Source organism: Heloderma suspectum, chromosome 1 (assembly GCF_057233095.1).
Source record: "Heloderma suspectum isolate Gila_16-S chromosome 1, 16-S_ref, whole genome shotgun sequence".
Lineage (NCBI taxonomy): Eukaryota > Metazoa > Chordata > Lepidosauria > Squamata > Helodermatidae > Heloderma > Heloderma suspectum.
The window spans coordinates 98,722,371-98,735,534 of record NC_139458.1 but is presented as its reverse complement, the minus strand read 5'-3'; the positions used below and the strand labels follow the sequence as shown (position 1 = coordinate 98,735,534).

Sequence of the window (13,164 nt, the reverse complement as noted above, 5' to 3'; positions counted from 1 at the left end):
ATGTTGAGCTATGTCCTAGAAATGGAAACAAGCACTGAACTGTAAAAAATATGAAATATTCACTATCAAATACAGGCTTTTCAGGCCCTTGAGTGGCCTTTCAAATACCTTCAGTTTTAAATTAAGTCTTCAGCCTGGTCAACAACCCATATTGGTGGCTCAAGGATCAACCATCACTGACTATAATAGAGTTCATGTTATGGAATGAAATGCAGGCTTTTTGTTTCAGCTATTTTTTTTTCTTCTTCTTTTTTTACTTATTTGTTTCATTTATTCATCATGCATTTCCCCCTAGGAGCATAACGTTTTAGCCATGCACAACAAGTATGTGAGACTGTTTGGTCCAAGGCCACCCACTAACCTTTGTAAGTGAGCAGAAAATGGAACCTGCGTTTCCCACATTCAAACCTGGTTCATATATTCATCTCAGTGGCATTTCATAAGCATGGTCCAGGCCCTCCTCTCCACTACACAGAGGGCCTGCAGTGTGAACCACACCCCATCCACATAAATGCCCAATCATGTAGAGGCCCAGTTCACATGATTCTTACTGTTTCAAAATGTGTGGAAAGAGAATGCAAACTGAATCTTCACATCATTGGGTGTTCATGTGGAAGGCCCACTCCATACTGTAAGCTATGTCATGCTATTCCAAGACTGTCCTGGCTAAATGTATGAACTGAGATATAAGTCTCTATCCCTGTGCATTCACACTATGAAGTACTGGCGGCTGCTCATCATAGATAAATTTGAGTCAACACAAAATTATGGACTAAGCTTTTAATGGGAAGTGTAAGGTGTTGGCTAGTCCTTGCTTGAAATTAAGTTCTGACAAGCTCCCACGTGTTATTCTTGCAACAGAGGACTGTAGGCTGATTCACACACCATAGATTTGTTCATGCACAGCCATGAGATGTAAGTTGTATGAGTAGCAAGTGAGCTTCAGGCTCATGCACTATGCCCTGCTGCATGTAGAGCACAGAAGCCAATTCTTGTTCCCAAGCCTGCTGTTTGCCAGGATCACATGTGAACCAGCCCCAATTGCATCATGTATCAACTTATGCTGGGAAGGAGTACTTTAATTGTAAGTATTACTGTTTTCAGAAGGATTTGATCTTTCTAGTGTAAGAGGTCAAATAATGTCCTTGAAGAAAGGCAAAGTTCTAGAAAAGTCATGGCTATCTATTGCATAATTCATGATCCTGTAAGTACACTGTATGATTTGTCAGCATCATCCAAAATAAATCAGTTCTGTTCCCACTGTGCTGCAAAACATGTTTAAAGCAGCAATCAGTTAGTCACTGGCCGCTTTCGACCATTATGCTAAACCATGGTTAGGCGCAATGTGAACAAGCCGCATGCAGGCTTGTGTATTCCCCCATCTCTCTTCCCCATCTCTTACTGTGCCATCCAGACCAGGACTATGGTTAGTTTCAACAAGCCATTTTCATAAACTACAGTTTGTATTTGGCTTGTTTGAAACTAACCATACTTAATGTTAGCCACAGTATGATGGTCTGGACAACACAACAAGTTGTGGTTAAACAACAGTGAAAGCAAAAACTTCCAAACTCATCCTCTCAGCTGTGGCTCACTCATGTTGTGTTAACGATGGTTTACAGCAGGGGTAGGTAACTTGTGGCCCCTTACACATTTTGGCCTAAAACTCCCATCAGCCTTAGCGAGCATAGCCAATGGTGAGGGATCATGAGAGATGAAGGCCAAAACATCTGGAGAGCCACAAGATGCCTACCTATGGTTTAGGGTGACACTCAAAAACACTGATTATCTGACTAGTCCATTACCCTTAGATTGTGTCTATGGAATTTAAACTGCATTTAAACCAGAGAAGCTACTTTTAAGAAATGTTGTCAGTATTTAAGGCTGTAATCCTATACCAACGTACCTGGAGGTAAGCCCCACTGAACTCAATGAAATGTACTTCTGAGTAGACGTATAAAGAGCTGTATTGTAAATATGCACTATATAGTTAGGGAGAATGTTTTTCAATTATGAACCCAGGGCAGCCCCATGTCATTAAGGTTTGGCACAAAGATAACTAACCAAGATCTTATACATTTATCAGAATATTATTTATAGCCTGCAGATACATAGTTGCATTGTCTCTTCTCACAGCATTTTTAAAAACCTTTCACAGCTAACGAGATCAAAAAAGTGAGGGGGAGAAGTATAGTAGGCCCTAGGCAGATTTAAAAAAGCAAATGCTCAAGCAACTACTGTAGTTTTTTTCATACTCTTCCTAAAAGAAAACCCCAGCACAGAAGAATTGGACTGTACTGGAAGGGTCACACACAATACATCATGCTTAAAAAGTTACACCCACCTGTACATGAATGGTGCTACTGTGGCAGTATTTGGGTGGCTGTATTGCTGTTGTGGATGAGGTAGCTGAACACTCACGGTATTGCTTCCTGTGGTCTGTGTGGTACTACTCGTTGGCCCATTGACAGTTTGGCTACTGCTGCTAGTACTCAGAGCAGGCACCCCTCCTATTCCTCTTCCTTCAGAGGAGGCCAAACTTGATGTGGAACTCGAATTCCTGCTGTCTAGCTGGGGCTTCTGATGAGAGAGGCCTGAGGCAGACTTCCCGCTGCGGCTTCTCTCGCCTTCCTTTGCAGAACAACTTGGGGCACTTGAGGATTTCCCTGTGGTGTTTTTCATCCCTGGTTTTGGTATTCCACTGTGCGAAGGGGCAGATGCCTCCTTCTTGGCACTGTTTAGCTTTCCTCCTTTAGGGATAAAGCTTGCGATCTTGGAGGATTTTTTTGGCATCTCTGTTGTAGCTGGTGTAGTCTGTTCTTCTTTCAGCTCCTCTTTTATGTCTGCTCTCTCAGTTACAGACGTTCTCTTTGCAATGTCTTTGTTTTTGTCCTTTTCTTTATCTTTCTGCTTCTCTTTTTCTTTCTCGTTGCCCTTTGGGGAACTCTTCTTGTTGGTCAGTGCCCGACTAAACGTTCTTTGTGCAATTCCCTTAAGTGCAATTTTGGGACTATTAGATGTTGGTCCTGGGTTGTTCACATTCCGATTTACAGCATCCATTTCTTCGCTTTCCTCAAAGGTAGGGAGGGCCTCCGATCTTTCACAACTAGTATCACGAGACCCTGGACATTCAAGGGTTGACCCTCCTGCTTTAGAGCCACCTTTTGTATTAAAGAGTTTCAGTTTCTCAAGCATGGATTTCTGCCCATTGGGAGTTGTTTTGACCATCTCTGGAGGGGGTTTTGGAGATTCTTGAACCTGCTGCTTTACTGTTAATATGGAAGACGTGGCTGTGTGCTTAGCACTAAGTGACTTGCTGCGCCAGGGTTTAACGGCAGAGTTGGGCTGGGGGATAGCTGAGGAATTATTGCAACTGGCAGCATTGTTGCTACTGCTGCTTTGGACTGAAGATGGTGCATTTTCATTCATTCCTGTGGGCTGGGAGGCTAAATTGTCTGCTGGCTCTGGAGAGAAAAAGACAAGAGAATTCTGATACTTTTGTTTTTGGAAAATCTTCAGGTGAACAAAATTTGCCTTCACAGTCAAAGAACTGGGACTTAACAGCAGTTAAGAAATATTTAGACAATATTTTGTATTACTTGTACACATCACTACCTACGGTAACAAGATCACTTTTATTTTTCTTTCCAGAAAAAACAACAGTAGCATGATCAAATCACCAACAATTAAACTGGCAGAGACTGTCTGTTTCTTATTGTTGCAGAAACAACACTCTACTCTAATTTTAGGTGCTACTTAGAAGTAACTACATTCAAATAAATGCATGAAGTCAATGTGTGCCAAAGTGTCCTTCTTCAGACAATACTGGAAAACTATTATCTAGAAAATGAAAATCTTTCTGACCAAAACTGTCTGCTTTACACTTAGCGAAATTCACTCTGCTGAAGTTTGCTTCTTGGAAAATTCCCAAATGTAACATGGAGCAAAAATCCAAAACAAAACACACATCAAAAAAACCCATCAGAAGATCCTTCAGATAACAGCACACTCAATTGCTAAGTCCTGTTAAAAACTGAATCAAACCCAGATCCACAAAACGAAAACTCATAATCTCTTTATTCAGGCAGCAATTGTACATGATATATCTTTATCTCATAACTGAAACCAGCTGGAATAAGAAGAGCCAGCTGAAAAGGCTTTCTTGGTGAGTTCAAATCTCTTTTTTATCCTGTTCGTTTGAAGGAGTTTCCTTGCATTTTTTAAAGAGAGAGCTTAAGAATTACACTTGCTTACTCACCTCCCAACAGCCACTTCTTTTCTAAAGTTACTCCTTACAAACTTTCTCTCGTGGAGACATTACATCCCAATTACGGCAAATATGTCTTCTGTTACGCTGCTCATGTTTCCAATTAACTTTTGTCATCTCTGTTAGCCTACCCAGCAGCTTGCTGGGGATTAACGGCTTTTACCTGCAGTCCTGGATCCTCTACCAATAAACGGCACATAGAGCTTCTTGAGGTTGGGTTTTTTTTTTTTTTTTGAACTTAAAAATAAACAGTGACCGACAGCGAACGTTTGCAACAGTTTGAAACAGAACGGTGAATGCAGTTCTGTGAATCGCAAGCGGCTGCAGCTATACAGAGGCTGTTTGACTTCACTTTCGGCTGCTCACTGAAGATACTGCTCTGTTAACCTCACTCGTGTGATCCAGACCAGACCGCCTCATATTTCCAAGCACACCCATCTTCCTTACTTAGCAGAGATTTGGGTTTCTAGGAGATTCCTCTTGTAATAAGCTCATGGTCATTTCACACTGTTAGTCCTAACTGGAATAGCAGATGTGTATGCTTGTTTTATAGAAAGGAGGCATTGCCTAGGATGGGAACATTTCCAGTGTGCTGGCCTATTAACCATAAACAATGAAACTGGATGGTCTCTGTTGCGCTTCTCTCCCCACCCACCCACCCCCCACCCCCCACCCCAGAAAGCGTTATGCCAGAAGTTAGAGAAAGACATGGGCCCAGGTCTAGATGCTCCATAGTTTGAGCCAGATTTACAGAAGTCTTGGGTAAGTCTTCATTACAACTAATGTAAAAAAGTAACACCCAAGCAACACCTTTTTTCCTTTGCCAGCTGGTACAAAACCCTTTTAAGAATTCCCCAGAAGACTGTACATACAGTCAGGGCCAGAAATATTGGAACAAGGATAACTGTTTTGGTAGTTAGCTTCTGTACACCACCACACTGAAGTTGAAAGGAAACACATCCAGATGAGAGTGAAGTCAGGACTTTCAGCTGTAATTCAAGGGGTTTGTCAAAAGTGGGGCACTAACCATTCAGGAAGTACAGCAAGTGGCACACACACACACCCATCGTTGGTGGCTCATAAGTAATGGAACGACTGGCTGACAAGCATCTGCATGGCCAGGTGTGGCCTGTTTCCTGGGTACCCCATGACCAATCAAGCAGATAAAAGGCCTGGAGGTGGCTCTGAGTGTTACATTTGCATTTGGTAGCTGTTCACTGGAACTCCCAACATGAGGTCCAAAGAAGTGTCCATGCGAGTGAAAGAGGCCATCATGAGGCCAAGGAAACAAAATAAATCCATCAGAGAGATAGCAAAAACAGTGGGAGTGGCCAACACAAGTTTGGAACATCCTGAAAAAGAAGGAATTAACTGGCAAGCTCAGCAACAGCAAAAGGCCTGGAAGACCACAGAAGACAACTAAAGTGGATGACCGCAGAATGCTGCTCATGGTGAAGAGGAACCTTTCACAACATCTAGCCAGGTCAAGAATGCTCTTATTGCAGCAAGAGTGGGTGGGCAAGCAGGAAGCACCACTCCCACTTATCTTCTAAAGAACCTATGGTTTGTTAACTGTGGGTTGTGATGACATGTGATCCAGGTCACTGTCTTCTCATTCTCCATTTGCTGCTGCTGGGTTTTTTTCCCCAGTCTCTCGCTTTGCCTATCTGTCTCTGTTGTTGTACATTTATCATTGGCTCTTAGTCTTTATTAATCTGGTTTAAATTATTCCTTTTTGTTTCTAAACCCACTCAGTATTTTGATCCTTTTTAATCTATTTTCTTTCCTCTTTCTCTATTTGCCTTCTCATCATTTCCACTGTGCCGATACTTTGCTCTTGGCTAAACTTCAGATTACTTCTTCTACTTCATATCCATCTTTCCTTTGGAACTTACTGTCTCCAGAAACCTGTACCTTGCTTTCTATGCAACTGTATCTCTCTCAACTTCTCAAACCATCAGGTGATCTTGGCTTTAGTTAAATAGGCAGGAAACTGAATTCCATGGCTATGAAAAATGGAAGTATAATTCATATAAGATCAGTAATTTTTGTAAAGTTAATGAAGGGCTAATAGGTAAGAACTTTTGTAAAAGAGTGTTTTTCAGTGCACCTTCTCTGACTACATGTAGTCCCAGTTTAATTCTCCCACTAAGTGCTACTTCTTGGATTCTAATTGCCCTCCTGATACAGATTAAAAGGATGACAGGGGTAATATTACATATATTTTAATGTGTGTAATTTATCCCTACAATGTATACTTTGTTCACCTTTCCTGCCTGAAGAAAAATGTCTGCGCTGCTCAGATGTTTGCAACCTTACCAGCACCGACAATTGAATAAAAGTATGATCTTATCCATTTTGCATATGGCAGGTAACACTTGTTTCTTAGGCCTTAACACAGCTGCATGCCCCTTTCACTGAAAACTAGAGCAGTTTCAGACATTTTAAAAACTTCATAAAGCAGTGTCTGTTAGTCAGTCCAACTGGCCTTGTTGCTGTGGTGGCAACAAGGCAACTGCTTTTTTGACGTAAACCCTTCCCCAGCTATCCCACGCTGCCAGCTTGCACATGTGCAGATGTAAAAATAGTAATATATGCCATACGTAGATAAACATGATGGCAATAGCATCATCTGCATCCCCTGTTTCTACCTGAACCAGTAAGCAGCTACTTATGCCTGCTTACTAGTAAGACTGTCAGCGCCGCTACCTTTGATGAGGTCTATCTGCTGAAAGTTGTCTTTAAAATATATATATATATATATATATATATATATATGGCTTTTCATGGCAGCAAACTGTCATTTTCAAACATCAGCTATAAAGCTTAACATTTACAACTATCAACCTCAGTCACCACACATTGACTCTTCAATTAAAGACAACTCATAATACTTAAGCCTGTTATATCTGTGAGTAACTCCTAATTACCCAACCACCCTCCATCATATCTCCTAAGAGGGATTACTTTTATGTATACATTATATTTTTATTCCTTGAAGGAACTCCTAGTAGCTAGAGAGCTGGATATGTTCACCTTTGTCACAGACAGACCACATAGTGTTGGAGGTAAGTTATGCTTGCTCATCCTCAGTTCCCAATATGAAGTTCCTGGGAAGAAGGTTGACTTGTGTGATGTCTCTATCACATGGGTGGGCAACATGTGGCTGCATGAGACCCCCACTGCTGCTGCAGCACCCAAATTAGCAGTGGCAGCCCCACCAATCTGTTTACCAATATAGAGCAATAAATAGGTCAAATTACCACTTCATACACATGCCAGCAAGGTTATGTTCAAAATCCTACAAGCTAGGCTTCAGCAGCATGTGAACCGAGAACTACCGGAAGTACAAGCTGGGTTTCGAAGAGGCAGAGGAACTAGAGATCAAATTGCCAACATTCGCTGCATTATGGAGAAAGCAAGAGAATTCCAGAAAAACGTCTATTTCTGCTTCATTGACTACGCTAAAGCCTTTGATTGTGTGGATCACAACAAACACTGGCAAATTCTGAAAGAGATGGGAGTACCAGACCACCTTACCTGTCTCCTGAGAAACCTGTACGAGGGCCAAGAAGCAACAGTAAGAACCAGACATGGAACAACCGATTGGTTCAAAATTGGGAAAGGAGTACGACAAGGCTGTATATTGTCGCCCTGCTTATTTAACTTATATGCAGAATACATCATGAGAAACGCCGGGTTGGATGAATCACAGGTCGGAATTAAGATTGCCGGGAGAATTATCAACAACCTCAGATACACAAACGATACCACCCTAATGGCAGAAAGCGAAGAAGATCTAAAGAGCCTGTTGTTGAGGGTGAAAGTGGAGAGTGCAAAAGCTGGTTTGAAACTCAACATTAAAAAAACGAAGATCATGGCATCTGGCCCCATCACTTCCTGGCATATAGAAGGGGAAGAAATGGAAGCAGTGACAGATTTTATTTTCTTGGGCTCCAAGATCACCGCAGACGGTGACTGCAGCCATGAAATTAAAAGATGCTTGCTCCTTGGGAGGAAAGCTATGACAAACCTAGACAGCATAGTAAGAAGCAGAGACATCACCTTGCCAACAAAGGTCCGTCTAATCAAAGCTATGGTTTTCCCAGTAGTAACGTATGGCTGTGGGAGCTGGACTATAAGGAAGGCTAAGTGCCGAAGAATGGATGCTTTCGAACTGCGGTGCTGGAGAAGACTCTTACGAGTCCCCTGGACTGCAAGGAGGTCAAATCAGTCCATCCTAAAGGAAATCAACCCTGAGTGCTCATTGGAAGGACAGATACTGAAGCTGAAGCTCAAACATTTTGGCCACCTAATGCGAAGAGAAAACTCCCTGGAAAAGACCCTGATGCTGGGAAAGACTGAAGGCAAAAGGAGAAGGGGACAGCAGAGGATGAGGTGGCTAGATAGCATCACCGATACAATGAATATGAACTTGAGCACACTCTGGGAGAGAGCGGAGGACAGGAAGGCCTGGCGTGCTATGGTCCATGGGGTCACGAAGAGTCGGACATGACTTAACGACTGAACAACAACAACCACTTCATAATGGTTTGCTGACAGATTTGCCACCACCACAAGGTGAGGGGGGAACTCCATGGGGCACTGGCAGGACTGCAGCCTACGGGGGGATCTGCGGGGCAGAGGGGAAATGGCCCCTGGACCTCCAGCAGTTGCCCATCCCTGGTCTATCACATGCCTGCCTGCAGTCTATATCAGGTTCTACTTACCAACATTTCTTCAACTAAAATTTACTGCTTACTCTTGTAAATGGTTTTGGTCCTACTCCAGTGGTACGTCTCAAAATACTTTATTTCCTAAAGAAGCTTCATTTGAAATAGCACAGACTTTTTTCCACTGAATATTCAACTCATTTTGTGATCAGTTAAATTAATTCTCATCTGCTGTCTTCCCTGGGGCAGTTTTCTTTTTGAACTAACTTTTGCTGACTTTTAATTGACAGCAAATGAAACACGTTCAAAATACAGTTAGGCTAAATAACCATTCTCTTTGCTCCTTTCAAAGGCAAGTGCTAGACCTGGAGTTTAATTCTCACTGTTTCTGTTACAAAGATGTTGGTGGTCCTGCTTGAATGCCAATACACACTGTAATATGGTTAGGTTGGATTTCATCTGCTCCTGTAATGCCTTGACTGCAAATGCAAGCCTAACCACATGCAACGAGAAGATGCGTATGGTTTAAATTGTTCTGTGAAATGTTTGAGAACATGCACTATAATAAATGCCGGAGAAAATATATGCAATTTCCCATCATTTGCCAAGTTAAGTCTAAATACAAGCTGCTCTCTTATGGTTACTGCTATCTGTACAGCTGTGCTAGAATTAACCAAAAACAGTTCTAGAACATAGTTCTAGATGGAGGCACTGGGGGTAGCCAAAAAGGAACTTATAAAGGTTAGAAATCTTTGCAAGGCAAATATAGGTAAATTGGCCCCTTAAATTCATAGACATAGGAAAGCACAAACTAAGAGAAAATGCAGTTAAGGTTAAAAAAAAAAAAGGCACCCCCCAGCTATATATCGAATAATATGGCTGTATTATTAGACCATGAATACAATAAAATTGTATCAGTTTAACAATTCTTTAATTGTTTTTCCTTCCTGGCCTGTTTTCACATAAACACTCAGCACATGTTAGTTGTGGGCATAAAGTCAATCTGTACCCATTCCATTTGCACATAGTAGGTTGCATGAAGCCAGACACCATAGGCTAAGTTCAGCACAGATCAGGTTTTAGTTAAAATATATACAGAATCTTCAGCAACAGCAAATTTATATTTTAGCCTACAAAAATAAATATTTCCAAAGATGAAAATGATCATATGTATGCAGCAGTCGTTCCATTATCACAGAAGAAAATTTCATATATTTCAGAGGACATTTGGATGTACCTAAAGGCAAAGGGGGAAGCAGACGTATGGGTGATTTTAACTGCCGTCAAGATCTTCCTGTAAGTCAGCAATGGGGAACATGTGGACTTCCGAATGTTGTTGGACTGCAACCCCCATCATCCCTCACCACTGGCTATGCTGGTTAGGGCTGATGGGATTTGCAGTCCAAAATCATCTGGAGGGTGTTCTCTTTCTCTGCTGTGGGTAATCACTGAAAGCATGGCTGGCTGGGGAATGTTGGGAGTAGTAGGACTTTATTCTGTCTAAACATGCATAGGATTGCACCCTTAGTCTGAAGAAGATAATGCTGAGTAAATTGGAATAGACATAAAGCGCTTCTTCCTCACCTTTCCATCAAATGCTCAAGGTGGCTTACTATAAGAAGTAAAAACAATACACAATAAAACAAAAATAGTAAAATGGCAACCAAATTCAGCTAATACAAGAATCAGAATCAGACTTTAAGGGGGCAATCCTATGCATGTTTAAAGTGCATGGCTGGCTAGAGTATGCGGAGAGTTGTAGGACTTTTTTCTGTGTACACGTGCGTAAGATTGCACCCTAAGAGGACTAAAAATGCAGCAGCAGCTTTTAAGGCATCCCAGCATGAATCAAAGATCACATTTATTCACAAGTGGCTGGAGGATAAACATCTACCAGCTAATTTTTTGGTGGTTTGGTTTTTCTGAAAGTGAAGTCCAAGGTATGTTTAAGCATCAATCAAAAAACCCAATTAAAAATTATGTTCTACTGTTTGGTCTTAAGCAAAATTATGTCAAACAAACTGTGTTTAAAAAAGTCATATGGCAGTAGCCATTCAATCAGGCTACAGTAGAAGGAAGGATGGGAAGCAGGACCACTCTATGGGCTATGCTGAAAGACCAGCTCTGTTGGGATCTTCCTATAATCAATTAGCAGCTGGCAGCAACCATTCAATCATGCTGCAGCAGAGGGAAAGATAAAAAGCAGGGCCACTCCATCTGCTGAGAGACCAGTTCCATTTGGCTCCTCCTCCTCTCCCTGAACTGTTTCCATTCTAGCTGGTCATTAACAGCCAATGTGGGGTTGTGGTAGAGTGTTGGCCTAGGACTGGGAAGACCTGGTTTCCAGTCCCCACTTGGCCATGAAGCTCACTGAGTGACTTTGGGCCAGTCTCAGACTCTCAGCCTAATATATCTCACTGGGTTGTTATGAGGATAAAATGGAGAGGAAGAAGATTATGTACACCACCTTGGGCTCCTTGGAGGAAGGCAGGATATAAATGTACCAAATCAAGAAAATAAATCAAGAACTAAGATATTACTTTAATAATTGGTGTGATGTTTGTTTGTTTGTTTGTTTTCCTTTTCATCCTCCCCCCACTTTTGTGCCATGTTTTTTAGATTTTTAGCCTTCAGACAGGAACTCTAATATTTTCACTAATCTTATGTAAGCCACTCTGCGAACCTTTTTGGCTCAACAGCACAGTAAAAAAATGCTTCCAATCAATAAGTCAATCAATCAATCAATCAAACGAGCATAAACCAGATTATTTCATATGGATTCAGCTGTTGCGTACAACTGAAGTGGTTTCCATAGTCAAAAAGCATCTTGTTTCTCCACACACTTGTGGCCCTGTGTATTTGATCACGTGCAGAGGCATCTTGTTTATGCTAACAGTACATATGTTCACTCCCCAGCGATTCCAAGAAGCACACCCATGGATGTGGAGATTTGCCAAGTGAAAATGTGAAGTGCAAATTAATCTGCCCATCCTCTCTTGCTCTGGCTCTCTTGCTTAATACATTGACTAGTAAGCAGAGAGTTCCAGTTTTTAGTCCAACTATATTTGGAACCTTAAGAGTCAGTGTGGTATAGTAGATAAAAGTGATCTTTTCAACTCCCTTCTCCGCAGGGACCTTGGGCCACTCAGTGGCCCAGTTCACACAATCATGGTGGGGGGAATAAGCCATGGTGGCTTATTTTGCCTGCTACACATGCCAGGGGAATTTGCATAATTGCCATGACATGAGAATGCGGCGAGGGTGGGTTGTTGTGGTTAACATGCCACCCCAGAACCCTAAAACAGCCCATGGGTTCTGGGTTGCTTGTTAACCACACCAACAACCCACCCTTGCTGGGTTCGCTTGACATGACAATCTTCAGTTGTGGCTTGAATATTCAAAATGGCTGCACGCATTTGTGGCTAACCCCCAGGGGTTAATTAACCCAAAGTGGTTTAGCATGACGTGCGAATGGTCCCATTGTGTATGCTGCCTTGAACTACCCAGAAGATCAGGGGGCAGGGGAATCTAAATGGAATAAACAGAATGGAAATGGGTTTGCATAGAGAAGTAGGCTGCTTCTGAGTGTGAGAACCACACAAAACACAAAGCTGCTACACAGGCATTTTTCTCTCTTTGTGTTCACATAAGTGACTTAAGGCACTTCAAGTCCTTGTTGTCTTTGTTTAGATACTATATAAGCACTTGCAAGTTTTGCAGACAAGGCCAAGGGTACTTCTACCTTCCTATTATGTCATTATGCAACAATGAAAGATGTGAGCTGCTTTTTAAAACTGAACAAGACCTACCCCTCTTTATTGTTCTTCAAGATTTTTCACATTTGTAATAACAAATACTGACAGGCTTGAGGTGACAGAGCCCTCCATAGACCCTTGAAAGGCTGCTTCAATCAGGGGCCCTCATCCAGGACTACACACATTCGCAGACAGCGCTTCTCTTTTCACCCTGACTGGATGCTTTGATAAAAAGAAATCCATAGATAGATGTCTGACACACAAACTAAAGACAGTAGAAACAGTTAAAATGATCATACAAACCTGTCAACCATGGACATCAAGTTAAGACAACTTTTGTCACTGAGAAATCACCACACAACAAAGGCATGTAAAAAAACCAAAAATGTAATTGAAATGTATGGAGGGGGTTTCCTTTGACACTGAAATATTAAAAACAGCTGTGATTTACCAATGCTCATATTCATGC

The 13,164-nt window shown here is 41.8% G+C and overlaps 1 protein-coding gene across 1 annotated transcript in view; it reads right to left on the bottom strand.

The window, feature by feature from the left end:
• The window catches only part of NAV2 (neuron navigator 2), a 368,840-nt gene that overhangs the window by 174,541 nt on the left and 181,135 nt on the right, over positions 1 to 13,164 (bottom strand). Inside the window, exon 8 of the mRNA XM_084852298.1 lies at positions 2,345 to 3,464. Within this exon, the coding sequence (XP_084708424.1) occupies positions 2,345 to 3,464 (1,120 nt within the window). The remainder of the gene's footprint in view (positions 1 to 2,344; positions 3,465 to 13,164) is intronic.